This window comes from Muntiacus reevesi, chromosome 2 (assembly GCF_963930625.1).
Source record: "Muntiacus reevesi chromosome 2, mMunRee1.1, whole genome shotgun sequence".
NCBI classification, from domain to species: Eukaryota; Metazoa; Chordata; class Mammalia; order Artiodactyla; family Cervidae; genus Muntiacus; species Muntiacus reevesi.
In genome coordinates this window covers 53076886-53098243 of record NC_089250.1, presented here as the reverse complement: position 1 = coordinate 53098243, position 21358 = coordinate 53076886, and the positions used below count along the sequence as shown (strand labels likewise).

The 21358-nt window shown below is 55.5% G+C and overlaps 2 protein-coding genes across 3 annotated transcripts; both read left to right on the top strand.

The window, feature by feature from the left end:
* The first annotated feature begins 7202 nt into the window (after positions 1-7202).
* On the top strand, positions 7203-11444 carry MRGBP (MRG domain binding protein). Of its 2 annotated transcripts, none has more exons than XM_065919681.1 (5): positions 7203-7433; positions 7921-8156; positions 9747-9828; positions 10084-10158; positions 10563-11444. In XM_065919681.1, exons 1-5 carry the CDS (start codon positions 7286-7288, stop codon positions 10748-10750), a joined length of 729 nt encoding a protein of 242 aa, XP_065775753.1. In that variant the 5' UTR covers positions 7203-7285; the 3' UTR covers positions 10751-11444. The 2 variants fall into 2 exon arrangements, with proteins under 2 accessions (XP_065775753.1, XP_065775754.1); XM_065919682.1 differs by having other exon boundaries at positions 7217-7433; positions 7921-8042.
* A 2514-nt stretch (positions 11445-13958) lies between these two features.
* Positions 13959-21358, top strand: OGFR (opioid growth factor receptor). The gene is made up of 7 exons (XM_065919680.1): positions 13959-14153; positions 16091-16159; positions 16718-16796; positions 17692-17770; positions 18495-18561; positions 19173-19321; positions 20042-21358. The coding sequence occupies exons 1-7, from the start codon at positions 14007-14009 to the stop codon at positions 21057-21059; spliced, it is 1608 nt and encodes a 535-aa protein (XP_065775752.1). The 5' UTR covers positions 13959-14006; the 3' UTR covers positions 21060-21358.

Below are 21358 nucleotides of genomic sequence, written 5' to 3'. Positions count from 1 at the left end.
TTCTTCCAAGGAGCAAACATCTTTTAATTTCATGACTGTAGTCACCACCTGCAGTGATTTTGGAGCCCAAAAAATAAAGTCTGTCATTGTTTCCATTGCTTCCCCATCTACTTGCCATGAAGTGATGGGACCAGATGCCATAATCTTAGCTTTCTGAATGTTGAGTTTTAAGCCAACTTTTTCACTCTCCTCTTTCACTTCCATCAAGAGGTTCTTTAGGGAGGAGGGATCAGGATGGGGAACACATGTAAATCCATGGCTGATTCATGTCAATGTATGGCAAAAACCACTACAATATTGTAAAGTAATTAGCCTCCAACTAATAAAAATAAATGAAAAAAAAGAGGTTCTTTAGTTCTCTCTCTATATATACCACATCTTCTTTATACATTCATCTGTTGATGAAGACTTAGGTTGCTTTCATATCTTGGCAATTGTAAATAATGCTGCTATCGGCGTGCATGTACCTTTTCAAATTAGTGTTTTTGTTTTGTTTTGCTTTGGATATATACCCAGGAGTGGGATGGCTGGGTCATATGGTAGTTCTATTTTTAGTTTTTTGAGAAACCTCTGTACTGTTGTCCACAATGACTTCACTAATTTCCACCAACAGTGTACAAGGGTTCCCATTTCCCCACATCCTTGACAACAGTTGTTCGGTTCAATTCCGTTCAGTCACTCAGTTGTGTCTAACTCTTTGCGACCCCATAGACTGCAGCATGCCAGGCCTCCCTGTCCATCACCTCCCAGAGTCCACTCAAACTCATGTCCATTGAGTCGGCGATGCCATCCAACCACCTCATCCTCTGTCATCCCCTTCTCCTCCTGCCTTCAATCATTCCCAGCATCAGGGTCTTTTCCAGTTAGTTAGCTCTTCACCTCAGGTGGCCAAAATTTTGGAGTTTCAGCTTCAGCATCAGTCCTTCCAATGAATATTCAGGACTGGTTTCCTTTAGGATGGACTGGTTGGATCTCCTTGCAGTCCAAGGGACCCTCGAGAGTCTTCTGCAACACCACAGTTCAAAAGCATCAATTCTTCAGCGCTCAGCTTTCTTTATAGTTCAACTCTCACATCCATACATGACCATTGGAAAAACCATAGCTTTGACTAGATGAACCTTTGTTGGCAAAGTAATGTTTCTGCTTTTTAATATGCTGTCTAGGTTGGTCATAACTTTTCTTCCAAGGAGCAAGTGCTTTTTAATTTCATGGATGCAGTCACCATCTGCAGTGATTTTGGAGCCGCCTACAAATAAAGTCTGTCACCGTTTCCATTGTTTCCCCATCTATATGCCATGAAGTGATGGGACCAGATGCCATGATCTTAGTTTTCTGAATGTTGAGTTTTAAGCCAACTTTTTCATTCTCTTACTTCACTTTCATCAAGAAGCTCTTTAGTTCTTCTTCACTTTCTGCCATAAGGGTGGTGTCATCTGCATATCTGAGGTTATTGATATTTCTCCCGGCAATCTTGATTCCAGCTTGTACTTCATCCAGCCCAGCATTTCTCATGATGTACTCTGCATATAAGTTAAATAAGCAGGGTGACAATATACAGCCTTAACATATTCCTTTCCCTATTTGGAGCCAGTCTGTTGTTCCATGTCCAGTTCTAACTGTTGCTTCCTGACCTGCATACAGATTTCTCAAGAGGCAAGTCAGGTGGTCTGGTATTCCCATCTCTTTCAGAATTTTCCAGTTTGCTGTGATCCACACAGTCAAAAGCTTTGGAGTAGCCAATAAAGCAGAAGTAGATGTTTTTCTGGAACTCTCTTGCTTTTTCAATGATCCAGCGGATGTTGGCAATTTGGTCTCTGGTTTTTCTGCCACCTGGAAGTTCATGGTTCACGTAGTGTTGAAGCCTTCCTTGGAGAATTTTGAGCATTACTTTGCTAATGTGTGAGATGGGTGCAATTGTGTGGTAATTTGAGCATTCTTTGGCATTGCCTTTCTTTGAGATTGGAATGAAAACTAACCTTTTCCAGTCCTGTGGACACTGCTGAGTTTTCCACATTTGCTGGCATATTGAGTGCAGCACTTTCACAGCATCATCTTTTAGGATTTGAAATAGCTCAGCTGGCATTCCATCACCTCCACTAGCTTTGTTCGTAGTGATGCTTTCTAAGGCTCACTTGACCTCACATTCCAGGATGTTTGGTTCTAGATGAGTGATCACACCATCGTGATTATCTGGGTCATGAAGATCTTTTTTCTATAGTTCTTCTGTGTATTCTTGCCACCTCTTCTTAATATCTTCTGCTTCTGTTAGGTCCATAACGTTTCTGTCCTTTACTGTTGCCCATCTTTGCATGAAATGTTCCCTTGGTATCTCTAATTTTCTTGAAGAGATCTCTAGTCTTTCCCATTCTATTGTTTTCCTGTTTCTTTGCATTGATCACTGAGAAAGGCTTTCTTAATCTCTTCTTGCTATTCTTTGGAACTCTGCATTCAAATGGGTATATTTTTCCTTTTCTCCTTTGCCTTTTGCTTCTCTTCTTTTCACAGCTATTTGTAAGGCCTCCTCAGACAATCACTTTGTCCTTTTGTATTTCTTTTCTTGGGGACAGTCTTGATCCCTGCCTCCTATACAATGTCATGAACCTCCGTCCATGGATCCTCAGGCATTCTATCAGATCTAATCCCTTGAATCTATTTCTCACTTACACTGTATAATCATATGGGATTTGATTTAGGTCATACCTGAATGGTCTAGTGGTTTTCCCTACTTTCTTCAATTTAAGTCTGAATTTGGCAATAAGGAGTTCATGACCTGAGCCACAGTCAGCTCAGTCTTGTTTTTGCTGACTATATAGAGTTTCTCCATCTTTGGCTGCAAAGACTATAATCAATCTGATTTTGGTATTGACCATTTGGTGATATCCTTGTGTAGAGTCTTGTGTTGTTGGAAGAGGGTGTTTGCTATGACCAGTGTGTTCTCTTGGCAAAACTCTATTAGCCTTTGCCTTGCTTCATTCTGTACTCCAAGGCCAAATTTGCCTGTTACTCCAGGTATTTCTTGACTTCCTACTTTTGCATTCCAGTCCCCTATAATGAAGAGGATATCTTTATTGGGTATTAGTTCTACAAGGTCTTGTAGGTCTTTATAGAACTGTTCAGCTTCATCAGCATTACTGGCCAGGGCATAGACTTGGATTACTGTGATATTGAACGGTTTGCCTTGAAAATGAACAGAGATTATTCTGTTGTTATTTGTGTTCTTTTCAATGACAGCCATTCTGACAGGTGTGGGTAATATCATGGTTTTGACTTGCATTTCCCTGATGATCGGCAAACGTGAGCATCTTTCCATGTGTCTGTTGGTTATCTGCATTTTTTCTTTAGAAAAATGTCTATTCAGTTCTTCTTGCCTTTTTAAAATCAGGTTGTTTGTTTCTGATGCTAAATTGTGTGAGCTGTTTATGTATGTTGGATATTAACTCCTTATCAATCATGACATTTACAAATACTTTCTCCCATTCAGTAGATTGTCTTTTTGTTTGGTCGATGGTTCCCTTTGCTGTGCAAAAGCTGTTAAGTTTAATTAAGTCTGACTTGTTTATTTTTGCCTTTATTTCCTTTTCTTTAGGAGACTGATCACCCCCCAAAAAAATCACTATGATTTATGCCAAATAGATTTCTTCTTATGTTTTCCTCTAGGATTTTTATGATTTCTGGTCTTATATTTAGGTCTTTAACCCATTTTGAGTTTATTTTTTTATGTGGTGTGAGAAAATTTTATAAACACATTCTATTTACCCATAGCTGTCCATTTTCCTAGCACCACTTATTGAAGAGACCTGTCTTTTCTCCACTGTATATTATTGCCTCTATTGTTATAAATTGATCATAATTGTGTGGGTTTATGTCTTCACTTTCTAGCCAGTTCTGTTGATCCATGTGTCTGCTTTGTGGCAATACCATATTGCTTTGATGACTGTAGCTTCATAGTATAGTCTAATGTCAGGACACATGATTCCTCCAGATCCATTCTTCTTTCTCAAGATTATTTTGGCTATTCGAGGTCTTCATGTTTCAGTACAAATTTTTTAATTATTCTAGTTCTGTGAAAAGTAACAGTTGGTATTTTGATCCAATGTCTTCTTTACTGGGGGAAGAGTTGCCCATCTTCCACCCCTCCCAGGGCTCTCGAGGTCTAGGTGCCCAGAAGTTTTGGTGCAAGCCCTTGGTCTTAGCTGATCCCTGCAGTATGTGTCCAGAGTGGGTCCAGGAGTGGTATCTGAGCCATGTCAGGATCAGGGATGCTTGTGCACTGAGATCAGGAGTGAGGGGCTCACAGTCAGGCTCCCATTGCACCTGTGGCCTCTTTCTGAAGTCCTGCCGCCCAGGGCTGTCCTCATCCCCAGAGAAGCTCCCTTCTCTTCCTCTCCTTCACATAACATCTTACATCTTCTTCAGTGTGATCCTCCAACTATGGGCTTCCAGCAGACAGGGCTCCCACCCAGGCCCTCCTCACACCCCTGTGCCAAGCACTCAGGAGGCAGTTATTGATCAGTGATCACCTGGTGACTGCCTCCTTCCCCAACAGCTATGTTTCATCCCTAACAACACCTACCCCTTGCCTTTGTAACCAGGTGGGAAGAACTGACCATAACAGAGTTTTCACAGCAGCTCTCTACTCACAGATTAAAGGGGCTTCCTTCAGCTCAGATTCTCGTGATCATCCCAGAAGGATACACAGGGGGCCCACACACATCTCTCTACCCAGTTGCACTTCACTTTTGAACACTTTTTCTTCTGTATGTTATTTTGAGGAGACTTGTCCTAAATAGGGCTTCCCAGGTGGCACTAGTGGTAAATAACCCACCTGTCAATGCAGGAGACATAAGAGACACAGGCTCAATCCCTGGGTTGGGCAGATCCCCTGGAGGAGGGCATGGCAACCCACTCCAGTATTTTTGCCTGGAGAATTCCTTGGATGAGGAATCTGGTGGGCTAAAGTCCATGGGTTGCAAAGAGTCAGGCACGATGGAAGCAACCAAGCATGCACCCACATCCTAAATATGGGGAAGGCAATGGCAACCCACCCCAGTACTCTTGCCTGGAAAATCTCATGGACAGAGGAGCCTGGTAGGCTGTAGTCCATGGGGTCGCTAATGGTCGGACACAACTGAGAGACTTCACTTTCACTTTTCACTTTCATGCATTTGAGAAGGAAACGGCAACCCACTCCAGTGTTCTTGCCTGGAGAATCCCAGGGAAGGGGGAGCTTGATGGGCTGCCGTCTATGGGGTTGCACAGAGTCAGACATGACTAAAGCAACTTAGCAGCAGCAGCACATCCTAAATAAGTTCCAGGTGGCCCAGTGGCCCACATTGGATCACCAGTGCAGTGATGTGAAGCCCGACTTCTGATTCACCACAATGCAGAGGCTGAAGGTGCAAGCACAGTGTTCAGATTCCTGAATCCTGCCTCAGTCTGGCTCTAGTTGTGCTCACGTCTGTGGGACACAAAGAAATGAGCCAAATCACTGGGATTAAGCAAAGTCCTGGCAGCTGAGTGTGGCATTTAGCCCCACCCTGACAATGGGCACAGAGGTGGGCTCTATACTCATGGGTAGAGACGGTCCCACACAAACCTGGTGAAGCAGACAAATGGGTAGTACCCAGGAGGCTTCATGTAAGAAGGATGTGGAGAAGGCAGTTTCCTTTTGCCCAAATCATCCAACCTGTCTTTCTGCATCGAGTCTGATTGCAGATACACATTCCAGGATCTGCCTGGAATGAAAGGAACCAAGTGTCTGTGGACCACAGCTCAGCTACTGTGGCCACCAGAGAGGACCAAAACACAGCCCAGCACCCAGGTGAACCCAGGCAGGAGGAAGAGATTGCATGAGAGGCACAGATGGACTGAGGCAGTCTTGTGGGCATCGGGGGTAGCTTCCTAGAGGAGGAGGCTCTCCAGATTGAAGAAAGCAGGAATTGGGTGGGGATAGAATGAGCAGAGGGTGGACCTGGTGGAGGAGCAGGGACCCCGAAGTGTCCGGCAAGTGCAGGGAGATTAATGATGAGGGCCACTATCTGTTAGCACTTTCTGTGTGACAGAGCCCATGTGAAGTGGCTCTGGGCTGTGCTCCATTCCACCTCACAGCAAACCCTGAGGGGAGCCCCACTTGTGGGTCAGAGAGAGGAAAGGAGGAAAGGAAAGAAGAAAAGAGTCACAATGTCCCTCCACATTGTGGCTCCAGGACAGCTGGTGGCACTGGGTCACTGTGAAATCCTCTCTGGGCCACGTGTCCCCACGCTGTGGGGACTGGCATCACCAGCAGCGCTCTTCACATGAGGGAGGTCAAGACTCTGAGTCCCCGCTGTTCCGGGGGTGAGGCTGGCCAGAGCAGTTCCGAATGCCCGCTAAGAAGCGCGAGCGTGTGCCCAGGGCACGCCGGGATAAGGCGCCGTCGTTAGTTGCACTTCACGGAGGACACTGAGGCCTGGAGAGGCTCAGTGTCTTGCCTGGCTCACACGGCTGGTAAGCCGCAGAGCCGGAAAGGGACCCGGAAGGCCGACCCAGCGTCTACACCCGGGGGAGAGACGAACAGCAAGAGCGCTCTCCGACTTGGGTATTCTCCCCCGGCACTGCGTAGACGAGGGCTGACGGAGAAGGGGCGGGGAGAAGCCCTCGGGGGCGCGGGTGGGGCGGGGCGGGGCGGAGCCGGCGGTCTTGATTGGGCGCAGCTTTGAGCTTGTCACCTGACTGCCCAGGCGGGCCGCCCCGATTGGCCCCGCCCCTCCCGACCAGGGTTAACCCGCAAGGCCCAATGCTGGTCACCGTGGAGGCCTGGGGCGGGAAGGCTGTACTCTGACGTCCCTGCCCAGGTGTTCAGGAGCCTCTCTGTGCAGAGCTCAGGCCAAGGGTCAGCTAGAGGCAGTGGAAGCCCTTGGAGCCCCCACTCGCAGGAAGTGTAGGTTGCCTGTTCTTTTTCTTCTTTGCTTCTTACTGAGGTGCAGCTTGCAATCCCGCCATCGTAAACGCAGAGTTCAGCGGGGTTTACCCCGAGCTGTGCAGCCACCGGCACAATCTAATTTAGGGCATTTCCATCCGTCTACGCAAACCCACTCCGCCTGATCCGCCGGCTCTGCACGCGCTGCGCAGCGGGACCGGGCCGCCTGGGGGCGCGGCGACCCAGCGCTCAGCTGCGCCTGCGCCTGCGCCGCGCGAGAGCCCGAGAGCGAGCCCGTCGAGCGCGCGCCCACGTCGCGAGTGCGCCTGCGCGGAGCTTGTGGCCGCGCCCGCTCCCGCCCGGGCTCCTCGCTGAGGCGGCGGGGCCATGGGGGAGGCCGAGGTGGGCGGCGGCGGTGCGGCTGGCGACAAGGGGCCGGGGGAGGCTGCCACCAGCCCGGCCGAGGAGACGGTGGTGTGGAGCCCCGAGGTGGAGGTGTGCCTCTTCCACGCCATGCTGGGCCACAAGCCCGTCGGTGAGCAAAGCGCCGCGCCGGGGCGGCCCACCCGCGTGGGGGCGGGGCGGCCGGCAACGGTCGGGGACGCGCGCTGGGCGCGCGGGGCGGGGCCTCCTGCGCCTGCACCCCCGCCGACCCAGCCCTCACCTGCGCACCCTACCCATGCTTCCTCCAGCAGTCCCCGACTCCTGCCCACGCTGCCCCCTTCTATATCCTACCCCCACCCGACTCCCCCCTTCCTGTGCCCAGCCACCCATCCCGGCTGACTTCAGCCCTCACGTGCACCCCCACCCCTATCCCCTCGTTACACCTCCGCTGCAGACCCCTGCGTTTTCCTCTCCCACCTCCCCCCCACCCCGCACCTCCTACCTCCTGCACCCTCCACCTTTGCCTCCCTACACCCTTGCAATCACTGCCCGCTCTCACCCCCTTGCCCCCTACCTCTCTTCTCCACCCTACCAGCTGGCCTACCCCTCCCCCACAAGCCGACCCCTTCCTTCTGCAGGTGTGAATCGGCACTTCCACATGATCTGCATCCGAGACAAGTTCAGCCAAAACATCGGTCGGCAGGTCCCATCCAAGGTCATCTGGGACCACCTGAGCACCATGTATGACATGCAAGCACTGGTGAGCTGGACCCCCGCAGCCAGAGCCGCTGACAGGGAGCCCCGTCCACACCTCCTCCCTCCGCCCCCACCAGGTCCTGGCCTCAGGGACCTTGACATCCAGGATGTCCCACAGGTGACCAGTTGTTAAACAAGATAGCTCTGGGTAGTTTTATGAAAACACAAGCCTGGTGACAGTAGCTAGTTATTGCACTGAACCTACCTTAGATTTGGGGGGGGGGGGGAGATGAGGTCCAGTTAAGATCTTTCCAGGAGATAACTAGGGAGCCGAGGCCTGTGTGGGAGGGGGCTCTTAGGTTGTCAGTCCTGTGGAAAACTCCCGAGTGCTATAGGTAGGAAGGTGACTGGGTCTGAGTCACATTGAGATGAATATGGTGGCTTCTGTGAGAACCAGGGCGACCAGAAGACCTCCCTCAGGGAACCCGCAGATGCCAGGTCTGAGGGAGAGCAGGTCAACTCGGTAACCAGGACAGCAGAAAAGACAGGTGGGTGTTCCCTGCAGAGGAACAGCAGGAGTCAGGGCCCTGTGGCAGCAGGCAGCAGGACTCGGGGCTGTACCGCCACCGAACCCTCCTCCCACTGAGACCTGGTGCTTGTCATGAGGCAGAGAGTGAAGCTCAGACCCATTTGTGTCCTTAACCCTCACCACCACAAGGTCCCTGTTGGGCTTGGGCAAGTCGTTTGCACCTCCTTGTCAAAAGGCAGAGACGGGAGAGAAATGACAGCACCTCTCTGACCCCCAGCCCGCACTAAGAACCCGGAAACTCGCGGTCTGAACTGAAGCAGGCCCCCCAAAGGGCTGTGCCCACCAGTTGGGACCCCACTTCCCCAGAATTCCCAGGTCCCGTGAGGACCCCCATGCTTGTCATGTTGGGGTGTCACCTGGCCCCCAGACACTTCCTGCATCTTCACTCCAGGCTGGGACCCAGAGCTGGACACGGAGACAAGTACGGCAGGGCCCGTGTCCTGGGGGGCCTTTGGTGCGGTAGACAGGACAGATGGCTCTCAAGTGCAGATGCTGGCTCAGAGGGTGCTGAGGCCATGATGTCCAGCACAGGGTCCCCGTGATACTCAGCTGTGGGGGCCTCCAAGGGGGCTCTCAGTCCAGGACAGGTGGCCCTTCCTTCCTCAGTTCCTTGGACCCCAGTACCGCTATGGAGCTGATGCCATGGTCACCCTGGGACCTTGTAAATACGGGTCTGTGGATCCCACCCCACAGGATGACCATGGGCCCGGGAGCTCTCAGGGTTTGTGAAGCTCCTGGCTGGCAGTTGGCACACTTACTCGCTGACCCCCTGACTTGTCAGCTCAGCTCCCAAGTTGGGGACTAGAAGCCCTGTCTCCTGAATCCCCTCCCAACCCAGAGACCCTTCCCGCCAGCTCACCTTTCCCTTTGTCTGGCGGTGGTGTTTCTGGCTCTCTGTCCCTCCGGGCCTATGTGATCTGGGGAACAAGTGGAGCCTGATGAGCATTCCTGGTGCCGCCTCCATTTTGCTTTGTTTGCCTGGTTTCCACGAGAGAGAACAAAGGCCTCAGGCCCCGCGCCTGCCTACTGCAGCGCCCCAGGACAGTCATCTGCGCTTGTTGGTCACTCCTGAGTTGGCTCTTAAATCTCCAGTCACCTTTTCTTTAAAATGTGATATTTAAAATCATATTTTCTTCTTTGCTTCTTAAAAAAAAAAAAAAAACCCTTATTTGTCATTAGCACGAGTCTGAGATTCTTCCGTTCCCAAATCCAGAGAGGAATTTCGTCCTTCCAGAAGAAATCATTCAAGAAGTCCGAGAAGGTATGACTCGGGCAAGGGCAGATTTGGGAATGGGAAAAGGTGGCGATGTCAAGGTGAAGGTCACGAGCCTCAGAGAGTGAGGGTCACTGGCTGGGTGGTATTCACCCTCCAGGATGGGGCGGTCTGGGGGCCTCCAGAACAGGGGAAGACACCTCCCAAGTCGGGAGCAGCCCCTGGCCTGAGCCACCGTGGTCAGGCGGGGCCGCAGCGCTCGCCACTGCAGGCTCCAGGTCATCATCGGCCATCTCCCCACAGGAAAAGTGATCATCGAGGAGGAAATGAAAGACGAAATGAAGGAAGACGTGGACCCCCACAACGGGGCTGATGATGGTGAGTGTGGGGCCTGCCCTCCCGCCCTAGGGCCCAGGGGCACGGACCCCAGCCCGGCAAGGCCTCCCCGTCACGGGCAGTGGAGCCATTCATCTGTCTCAGCAGCTAAAGCAGCTTCCGTCTGCTCGGGGAGAGCCTCCCACACAGGGGAGTCAGTCTCGGGGCCAACCTAGGAGGCGGGGGTGCCAGAGGGTGCCCGACTGAAGTAGAATGGGTGGCGGCCTTCTCAGTGCAGGGTGGACCCCGAGAAGCAAAGATGGGCACAGCCATGCAGGCACCCCCAGCTAGGGAGGAGCCTTTTGGGGTCGATGTCCTGTACATAGGTATAGATTTTTGTAACTGAACAGGAAGATGAAATAAAATTTTGGATATTCTGTTTTCAGCCAAATGATTTTGTCTCCCAGTTTTTTCATCTTCAGGAAGCTTGGGGAAAGCAACAGAAAAGTCCAGCAAAGACAAAGAAAAGAACAACTCGGACTTGGGGTCGAAAGAGGGGTCAGACAAGCGGAAGCGCAGCCGGGTCACTGACAAAGTCCTGACCGCCAACAGCAACCCCTCCAGCCCCAGTGCAGCCAAGCGGCGCCGGACGTAGACGCTCGCAGCAGGCGGGTGCTGTGGTCTCCAGGCAGTCGGCGGGTCAAATGCCACCAGCCCTGCTGCCTGCCCTCAGGTGCCAGAGGCTCCTGAGGTGTCACTCAGACCATCTGGGCTCGGATGGCCCCCAACGCCCAGGACGGACAGGTCCCGCTCAGATGCTGAGACCCGGGATGTGTGAGCCCAGGCCACGTCCTCTCTGGACACTCGTGGGTTCCATCAAATTGGCTCAGCTGCACCTGGGGCCAAGCGTTGGCATGGGCCTGAGGACCAGGCTGCGTGGGCAGAGAGCGGGCACAGCAAGCAATAAAACATGGACTGCCTCTCTCCTCTGAGGGGCCCAGGTCTTCCCGTTTGTCCGTCTGTCCACCAGTCAAAGGCTCGCTCTCAACTGACTGCAGCCTCAGGGAAGCGTCAGGCCGCAGGCGCCGGCCCTTCCACCACCAGGGAGACTGAGAACTGGGTACTTTGCCTCATTCACCTGTACTGTAATGATGTATATAATTTGGTTGGTATTTCACTATTTAATTTTTAAGAAGCCTATTTTACTAGGGTTTTATATGAAAAAAGTACTGCAGAAGTTGAACCTGTGTTGTATTTTTTCCTGAGATGTTTTGTTTTAAGGTAACAGACTACTGAGATACTTTTCACTCAGTTTTTATATGCCAGATACAAAGAATTTGTAGCGGTTATTTTTGTATTTTCGAGTCACTGCACTGGCAAACAGACCAAATGAATGAGCAGAGGGAGGCAGGCTGAGGGAGGATGCAGCCTGGGCACCAGGCTGACCCAGACACGCTTACTTTTGACTGAGGGACATTAAAGCACAAAAAAGCAACTGGAGTTGTGTGATTGTGATACCAAAGTAAACTTTTCTTATAGTAGGAGGTTGTCTTTTTCAAGATTTATAACTGAAGCTAGGCTTTGATGTACTTGGATCACTTGATACAATGAATATACAAACTAGTAACAGGTCTAGAGTGGCTACTTTGTTGCATGTGAGCATCCCTTCAAATAAAAAAACGTGAGGAGAGGCACCCAGTGGGAGTGGTGCCTGGTGGGAGTCATGTTAGCTTCCCACCAGCATGCGAACTGGGGCGGAGCTCAGGCCTCCCAAGTGAGAGAGGAGGTGCTCACCCTCGTCCTGACAAACCACGAGGACACTGGTGCCACCCATCCCCCCAACATCAGCCACAGGCGGTTGGAAATCCCTGAGCCCATGGGGCTATGTGGGCTGAGAGGTGGCCCGGTGGGGGTTGGAGGCCGGCACCTGCTGCCCCAATAGGGCCCGCAGTGCCTGGCACGGAGTGTCTCGTGTCAGGTCTACTGAGCCTGAGCAGCCCTGGCCTTCCGTCCTGACTGCCCCGTGCAGGAAGCTGAAGCAGAAGCTTACACCCCACAGTTAGACCTGGTGCCTAAGGGCCCCGTGGCGTGAGATTCCAGGAGAAGATCACACTTTCAGAGGGGCCTCCTACCACAGGGAAGGGCATCCAGACAGCACCCTGGTGCAGTCGAGTGTGGCTGGAACTTGTAAAGCAGAAGCTGGGCCCCATCTGAGAACAAGTAGTGTGTGTGGCAGAAGGTGGTATGGGAGGCTGTGCTCTGAGTGCCACAGCCTGGAGCTACGGCCCTGTGTCCTCCAGTGCATGCTTATCTGTTTTCTGGTAGAGGTGGGGGAGCCTGCCCACCCACCCAAGTGCTCTCAGAGTGCCCAACACCCAGCAGTGGCCTCATCAGAGGGCCCCATCCCTCCAGAAGTCACAGCCAGGGTCTAGTCACAGCAAACTGCAAGTCAGCTAAGGAGAAGTCCAGGCCTGTGGCCACAGTCTGCAATAGGCCAGCCCCGAACAATGCCTGACAGACAGCCTGCCTATCTGTTGCCTGCTCCTTGGGACACCTACCCTGGCCATCAGTGGCAGAAGCTTTGCAGAAATGCCCAGAACTCCACACTTTTGGGGGAGTCACCACTGTCCTAGAAGGTTGTCCAGGCGAGATGGTATCCAGAGAGGTAACGGAGGTTGGTAAGCCTGCAAGGAGTTGGCACCAGCATGAAGAAGGGTCTTCAGCCGTGCCCATGGCCAAGACTGGCAGGTTCTGTCCAGCTCCAAGCTGTCCCCAGATGCACAACTCAAGGACTGTCACATCCTTGGACATACCAACCTAAGGCCTGGCAGCCTGCAGGATTGAGCAGGGCCTCAGTCTCTGTTGACCAGCCCTGAGGGTGACCCCGGGTCATTCCGGCCTCCAGGTGTCTGGGTCTTTACCTGGTGCCTCCAAGTCAGTGATGGCAGCACCTGTGCTGTCTTACAACCATTACCTGCAGCAAAGGGGACAGCAGGTCAGGCCCATGAGAACACTGCACTATGGGACTGTCAGGACTGGAGAGAGACCCTCCTAATGGCCTTGAAAAGGCAGACCACCTGGGTGTGAACCTTTGGAGGGGACATGGGGATCTCCATTCCTACTGTCCAGCAAGAGGAGTTCTGCTGTCCACCTGAAGAATCCTGAAAGCAAGTCACTCCTCAGAGGACATCTGATGAAAGTGCTGCCCCAGCCCACACCTGGGGGGCACCCGGGGGTCTCCTAAGGGAGGCATCCTGGGGGAACACCTGGGGGACAACTTGGGGGTGTTCTCCTAGGGGCACACTTGTGGAGGGACATCTGCTACAGACAAGCTTCAGGGGGGCCACCCTTCAAGGGGACATCCTCCCTTAGGTCATCCTTAGGGGGATCATGGTGGAGAGAGGTGCCCTGCAGGGGAGGGTGTTTGGAGGGGAAGGGACGTTCTAGGGGTGCTCTGGGGGACCTCCTCAGGGGGCGGGCTTCCTGTCTACATTTTTCTGAGGAGAACACGGGGGCGGGGCAGTGGTTCTGGTCCTCCAGGGTGGAGGAGGCCATTCTCCAGGGGAAAGGGGACCTGGGAGGATTCTGAGAGGGTACCCTAGGGAGCACTCCTCAAGGGTCCTCTACAGGTAGAAATCCATACCTAGGTGGGCATGGAGGGGTGCAACCTCGGGGGAGAGGGGAGCGTCCTCCGGAGAGGCTTTCTCGGTGTGGGGGGGGACAGGCCTCCTCCAGAGGGACATCCTTGGAGGGTACATCCCGGAGACGGTCCTCCTCAGGACTGGGCGGGCCGAGACGACAGCCCCGGGCCCGCCTCCGACCCGCCCCCCGGCCCGCCTCCGGCCCGCCCCCGCGCTTCCTCCCTGTTTCATTTTCGCTTCCGCCGGAGCGGGTCCCGCCGCCACCTGAGCATGGAGGACCCGGACTGCGACTCGACCTGGGACGAGGATGAGGAGGAGGACGGCGAGGGCCCGCGGGCGGAGGCCGGCGAGGATGGCGAGACCGGCGCTCCGGGGAACGCGGAGGCCGAGGAGGACACGCGGCCCAGCGCGCTCCAGGTGCCGCCCCCGCGCCCTGGGAACCCGGCGCCCCTGGGGAGGCCGCGGCGGCTAAGGGGGCAAAGTCCTGCTGCTGGCAAGCCGTTCCCCGCCCCACCGCGGGGCCAGGTGTGCAGGCACCTCCCAGAGACCCAGCTTGGGGCCCGGCTCCCCATCTCCAGCGGTTGCCCCCTTCCCGCCCTATTCTCCTGCTACTTGCGTCCTGGTCTCCAGGACACGCTGAGGTCCTCCCCGACCCTCTCCTCCGCGCGCTCCCCCACCAGGGCACCTTGCGGGGAATCCAGGGCCACCCTTAGACCCTTGTCCCCAGGGCCAGATCCGCGCGGTGACACTTCCTCCAGAGGATGGCCTTAGCACATCCTTGACTCCCCTGTCACATCCCAGCCTCAGGCCCTTGGCTCTGTCCTCTAGACAGACCCAGTCCTCAGCTCTGGCCTTCTTCACCGCCTCTCTCCTGGAGCTGCTGCCTCCACCCTTCCCCAGGCCCCAGAGCCCCCAGCCTGCCCCACCCGGTTGACCCTCACTAGGTGCAGCACCTACCTGCTCTGACCAGGGCTCACCTCATGTCGTCTGGAGGTGGCCTTGGAGGCTACATGCGTGTGGCTTGCGGGAGTCAGAGCAGCTGGTGTGCCCACCAGCTCCTCGTTGTCACCACTGGTTACTTGTCATAACCATGGTTATTCAACATTACCAGCAGTTACTTGCTGGTACTCACCGGGTGCCACAATCCCTGAGTGGATGCCATTGCTCCAGCTGGGGTACCAGGTGAGAGGGAGGGTTCCAAATGATAGTTATCACCACGGGTCCCCCTCCCTCTGGGACCAGGGTATCTTGGCACCGTGTCTGGGGAAGCTTGAGTTTCAGGCTTAGTGGTCTCAGTGATGGATTATCAGTACTGCAGATGAGCACTCTGGTGTTCAAGTTTCTTTCTGGGTCTTGGAGTGGTCGGTCAGCGAGAGGAACCCCAAGGGGCTCCTGGGCCTGCCGAGAAGGCCAGTGACCTCGGCACATTTCCAGTGTTTCAGGCGGGCACGAGTTCCTAGGGTAGGTAGGCTGGGCAGTGGTCAGGGTCACAGGGCAGGAATCCACCTCTTCCCCCAAGCAGATGCCCCTAAGCTGGACGTGGTGCAGCTTAGATAGGAGGACGCCATCCTCACTGTAGCTCCGTGGGCCACACTCCTAAAGCAGTGCTTCGGCACGTGGACCTTCCTGTGAGATGCCCATGGTTTTCTGACCTCTTCCCTGTCCCTCTGCTATGGCTTCTTTCCTTCTACAGAGTCCCAATCTCCTCTCCAGTCCCCCATGGGTCCTTCCTGGCTGCCCCACACTGGGTCCTGGTATAGCTTTTTGGTGCTTCCTCCTGGACGCTCATTTGTGCACCTATGGCGCTGGCCCTGCTCTGAGCTGTGCACGTGACCACCATTGGTCAGGACCTGCCCTCTGGACCAACCCAGGGAGGCTGAGAAATGGATGCTGATGGGGGGCGGGGCAGTTTCTGCTGAGTTTCATTTCCACCCACTGTCCATTGACCTAACTGGCATCTGGCTAAGAAACCCCTTTCAGAAGCATCTGGGGCTCTTGGTGGCAAGGCCATTGCCCTTGGGTATATAGCCCCTTAGGTGTCAGCTTAGAGCACCGGGCAAGGAGGAAGTGTTGGGGGAGTTGGGGTTCCCAGAGGAGGTCCTGGACTGTGATGCCAGCAAACATGGGAGTAGAAAATGATGCTGGAGTCGGGGGGCACCCCAAGAATGCACATTGGCCTAGAGTCCGGAGGGCTCACTCCAGCTACTCTGGCCCCTCTGACATTGCTGGCAGCTAGGCCCAGTCCTTGCTGTCCTCACCAGTGTGGGGCTTCCCTGGAGTGGGTCCTGCTTGCTGCTGCCTTGAGGAATGGGGAGGGTCTCCCCACTGGGATCTGATCCATTCTTTCTCCACAGCTCAAGGTGACAGGGTCCCGAAACTGGCGAGCTGCACGGGACACACGCCGGTACCGGCATCACTACCCGGTAGGTATCTGTGCACAGACTCCCCCCCCATACCCACCCCCGCAGCCCACCAGGACTGAATCCTTCCTGTAATCACGGGGTGAGAGCACCACGCCCTAACTCCCACCCCAGCATCCTCACCTTTCACACCGTGACAGCGCCAGCCGCCAGCCCTTCCACAGGAGGCCCCACCAGCCCATCTCATGGCTTCTGTTGTCCTCAGCCCCTGCCCTCTGCACCCGAGTCTCAGGGAACTGGTGGACTGTCTCTGGGGTGCAGATGAAGGGGACTTCCAGCCCTGGCCCACGTTGTTGAGAGGGGGATGGTTATCACTGGTGATCAGAGTGGTCGTCACTGGTGGTGGCTGCTATCTCCTAAGTATGAAGGCTGGTCCTCCCCTGTGGGGTGGGGGACCCAGGCTTGGCACTTGGGGTCTTCACCAGCCCTCAGGATGTCTGGAGGTTCACGGGCCAAGAGCCAACACCTCCCTCCCACCTGTCCCAGAAATGCTTCAGTATGAGGCGTCCTTGGAGGCAGCGTGTTTGGATGACACCTTGTCACCTTTCTCTGACTCCGTAGGATCTGGTAGAAGGAGATGACAATGGTGACATGCTCAACCTGAGTTTCTACAAAAATGAGATTCGGTTCCTGCCTAATGGTGTGTACTTGCCCAGCTGCCGGAAGCTCCATTCTGGGGGTGTTCCTCTCTCCTCTGCCTGTCTGGTCTGTGACATGGTTTGGACCTGTGGCTTTCAGATATATCCCCACAGTGCACCCCACCCCCCACCCTGAAGCTGCTGAGGGACTCCCATGGCCCCAGCTCTTGGCCTGGACACAGTGGCCACCATGGTCCAAAGGGTCAGGGATGAATGCCGGTGGCTTTGCAGGCCCACAGTCTCTGTCATGACTACCTGACTCTACCTCCATAGTGAGGAAGCTGCATACATAAACTAATAGGAAGGAACGGTTTTTACCTTTTAAACAGTTGGGGAAGTTTTATGGTACAATAACATTTATGACATGCGAAAATCATATGAGATTCAAATTCCAGTGTCCAGGGTGAGGTTTTATCAGAACCCATTCACATACTTGTTGTCCATGGCTCCTTTGCTGCACACATCAGGGGCCACACAGCCTCAAATATTCCCCTCCAGGCTCTTTGCAGAAAGTGGGGGGGTGCCCTGCAGAGACCAGGCTGCAGCGTGGGGCTTGGTGGCAGGCTCTGTGTGAGGGCAGAACTCCAGCTAGCAGCCTGTGGTCTGTGGGGTGCAGCAAGGCCCCCCTTCTGCAAAGACAGGTGCAGGTGTGGGACCACTCGCTCTTCCCCACTGGGGCCTCCTGGGTCCTTCAGCCCACAGTGCCCACTCCAGTCTGCCCTCTTATCAGCCATAAAGATTCACCTTCCAGATTGCAGAGTGGTGGTCGGCCTAAATTGGGTTAACATCACAGGCGGTGTGCACAACCTGAAGCTGCCAAGCCCCAGGGTTCTCATGAAAGGGGTGGGGGGAGGGGCTTTCGGCAGTCCCCCTGACTTGTCTCTGTGGGGCTCCCAGGCTGTTTCATTGAGGACATTCTTCAGAACTGGAAGGAAGACTATGAACTCCTGGAGGACAATCACTCCTACATCCAGTGGTGAGTGGGCGGGGCTTCTGAGAAGGGGCTTGAGGCCCCACCCAGACTGGATCCTGGCTCCGCCTCTTCCAGGCTCCGTGCTTACTGAGCAGGCGCACTGCCCTCCGTGCCAGGTGCCTGGCTCTGCAGGCGGGGGCCAGCTAAGGGGAGACCGCGTCTGGGTTCTCCAGCTGAGAACAGCCTCTGCTGCTGGGGTTTGACGCTGGCTTTGGGGGACAACAAGAGCAGTCAACCAGCTGGCTCACTGGAGGCCCCCTGAGGCTGTCCTGAATCTGTCCGCAGAGCCCCTCTGCCGCAAGGGCGGGTTCTAATGGTGCCTTAAGGTGCCCCCCGGACGCTGGCCTGCAAATGCAATGTCCTTTAAGGACGGTTTGCAGGAGGCGAGCTCAGGGCACAGGATATCCCTGAGAATAATTCCGCAGCATTAATGGTAGGCGGCAAAGAACGTGAGGATGAAAGGGGATGGTAGGGAGTGGGGTCGCTGTCTGGCAGGTGCCTTGCTGATGTGCAGACAGGCGGGACTCCTGTGGCTGGGCTGTCCTGGGCCCTTATCCTGGGCACTCCCCCTGGAGCTCTCCCGTCCTCACCCTTTGACTTTATTGACTGGGGAGAGACCACAGCATGTGTGGCAGGTGAGGTCCAGCCAACCCTGCCGGAGTTGAGCAGAGAGCCCCGGGGGCCGTGTGTGCCGCTTACCCGGCCTGTGCCATCCCTTCCCTCACAGGTTGTTTCCACTGAGGGAGCCGGGGGTGAACTGGCATGCCAAGCCCCTCACACTCCGGGAGATCGAGGTGAGCTCTGGAGGTCGAGGTATGGGTCACGGCTAGCCGCAGGTGTTCATGGGTCCGTTGGGGAACAGGAGCTGAAGGACTCCTCTGCCCACAGTTTTATTATCTTCCCTCATAAGTGGTCCTTGCTTCTGGCCCTCAGTGCTCCTTGCAGGCTTCCAGAGAAATCTGACTGCGAGGATTGCTCATGTCCAGGGGTCTAGGGAAGGGGCCACGAGCAGTCAGAGTGACCGGGCTTTGCCTTAGTCAGCCCTGGTTTGGGCTGGATCAATGATGCCTGGAGAGTGGGGAGGGGCCTCCAGGAGCCGGGGAGGCCGAGTAGGTGTGCCCAAGAGACAGGATGGGTGCTTGCAGTCCCATGTCCAGCCCTGGGGTCCCTGAGGTCTTTCCGCAGTTCAGGGAGTTCCTCTCAAGGCTACAGCACATGCCTCAGGCTGGGGAGATCTGGTGCCAGTTCAAAGTCAAGTGAGCAGCCCTGGGCTCCTGCGCCCTGGCCCTTCACCTTGAGGGTCTGAGCCAAGGCTGCAGATGAATTTGGGCGTGAGGAAGGTGTCCAGCTCTTGGCTGTGTTGCACTGACACTGAGCTCTCTGCCACCCTTGGGGGCTTTTCCAGGCATTTAAGAAGTCCGAGGAGGTCAGGGAGCGGCTGGTCCAGGCCTATGAGCTCATGCTGGGCTTCTTCGGGATCCAGCTCGAGGACCGAGATACTGGCCGGGTGTGCCGAGCACACAACTACCAGAAACGCTTTCAGAACCTCAACTGGTGAGCAGGCTGGGAGCTTAGGGGTCTGCACAGCTGGTCTCTGATTGCAGAGGAACATCTCTGGGGAGGGGGCCTGCAAGGTGGGGCCTGAGACTCCCAGCATCCTCTGAGCTTGTGGAGGTGGGGCAAGGGCAGGGTGGGGGAAAGAGTGCGGGGTGAGGATGGGACCAGGTGGGGCAGGACTGGGGACGGAGCAGGGGGAGTAGGGGTGGGTGCCACCTGATTCAGCTGTGGGCTTCTTGACTGTGGCCTGCCACCCATGTAGGCATGGATTGGGTTGCCAGGGGCTCCGTCACTTTCACTACATTCCTGATTACCCCACCTTGGGGGTGTGGGAGACATCCTCCCCTCGCCCCCCTGGGATGCACTGGGTGGAGGGGAGTGGCAGCTCAGGGCATGTGGGTAACACCCCTGCCTCTAGAGGGTCCCCATCTGGTTCATCTCCAGCTGTGCTGGGGGTGGGTGTTCCATGGGACCAAGGGGACAGTCACCCTTCTAGGGAATGCATCACAGTCCTTCACTGAACATGATCCAGGTCCACAGGCCATCTTCTCAGGGACCTGAGGACAGGGTGGGAATGGGGGCTGACCTGTGGGCCGGAGTGTCTCTACTGGTGGACACCAGCCTCTTGGGGGAGTGGGGGCGGGGTGGAGAAGGGCAGCCTTTGGCTGAGCACCGCCCACCATGTGCAGCCCCACCAGCGCCTCCTGTCCCCACCAGGCACAGCCACAACAACCTCCGCATCACCCGCATCCTCAAGTCTCTGGGGGAACTGGGGCTGGCGCACTACCAGGCACCCCTGGCCCGCTTCTTCCTGGAGGAGACGCTGGTGCGGAGGCAGCTGCCGGGCTTGCGGCACAGCGCCCTGGACTACTTCGTGTTCACTGTGCGCTGCCGGCACCAGCGCCGTGAGCTGCTGCACTTCGCCTGGGAGCACTTCCGGCCCCGCTGCAGGTTCGTCTGGGGGCCCGAGGACAAATTGCAGAAGTTCAAGCCGTGCTCGCCACCCTGCTCACCACGGCTGGCCTGCCCCAGAGAGGCGAAGGAGGAGGAGACCCCTGGGGAACCCACCCTTGAAGCCGGCACCCAGAGGCACATCTGTGGGCTGGGGAAGGATGAGGAGGCAGGCCCGCTGGCTGAGGGTCCTCAGCTGCCTGGCACAGAGTCTCAGGAGGTCAGAGCCCTGGAGAGGGACCAGGGCGATGAGACCAGCGAGGAGCAGGGACCAGAGTCACCAAACCCCAAGGAGAGCAAGAAGAGGAAGCTGGAGGCAAATCTGCGGGAGCGGGCCCTGGGGGAGCCAGGAGCCAGCGCCTCTGAGGTGGAGAAGATCGCCCTGAACCTGGAGGGCTGTGCCCTCAGCCAGGGCAGCCTCAGGGCAGAGACCCAGGAAGTGGTCAGCCAGGCCCCGGAGGAGGCCAAGCAGCCCTGCCCCCAGCCCCCGGAGGCCAAGGTGGCCGATGAGGTGAGGAAGCGAAGGAAGATGGACCAAGGTACCAGTGAGCACCCAGAGGCAGCAGCCAATGGTGGCACCCTGACACTGGCCACCACTAAGCCCCCTGAGTCATCCGAGCGCTCAGAGGCTGAAGAGGGCACAAATGAGGTCAAAGAGGAAGCAGAAGGCCAGGCAGGGCTGGAGCAGAGTGCCCCTGGGAGCCCAGCCACTGCAGGACCGGAGGTGGAGGAGAGGGCCGAGCCCGCAGAGGAGGGGCCTCATGTCCATCCTGGAGAGCCTTAGGGAAGGGGACGCCCGTGGGCCTCCTGGCCCTGCCCTACCACAGGTCTGTCAGCTGTTCTCAGCGTCCAGCTCTGTTGGCCTGTCCCTGGTGGTCGCTGCAGCTGTGAGGAGGCCAGGCCCGGCCCTCCGGGAGGCTGAGGCTTCAGCCTCCTTCCTTCCACCTCACTTCCCACCTCCTCCCTCCTCTGTGCCGCCACCCCCCTCCCCACCTTTGTAACTTGGCCTTTTAGGGTCTGGAGGGGTGGGAGGGGGTGCTCATTTTCTTACTCTGGTGCAGAGGCCTTTTCTGAATAAATTCA

Excerpts from the sequence above, each read along its gene's own strand:
- MRGBP (XM_065919681.1), top strand. The coding sequence starts at position 7,286 with ATGGGGGAGGCCGAGGTGGGCGGCGGCGGTGCGGCTGGCGACAAGGGG. Across the intron at positions 7,434-7,920 it reads GCTGGGCCACAAGCCCGTCG|GTGTGAATCGGCACTTCCAC; the intron begins GTGAGCAAAGCG and ends TTCCTTCTGCAG. Across the intron at positions 8,157-9,746 it reads ACATCCAGGATGTCCCACAG|CACGAGTCTGAGATTCTTCC; the intron begins GTGACCAGTTGT and ends ATTTGTCATTAG.
- OGFR (XM_065919680.1), top strand. The coding sequence starts at position 14,007 with ATGGAGGACCCGGACTGCGACTCGACCTGGGACGAGGATGAGGAGGAG. Across the intron at positions 14,154-16,090 it reads CGCGGCCCAGCGCGCTCCAG|CTCAAGGTGACAGGGTCCCG; the intron begins GTGCCGCCCCCG and ends CTTTCTCCACAG. Across the intron at positions 18,562-19,172 it reads TCACACTCCGGGAGATCGAG|GCATTTAAGAAGTCCGAGGA; the intron begins GTGAGCTCTGGA and ends GGGCTTTTCCAG.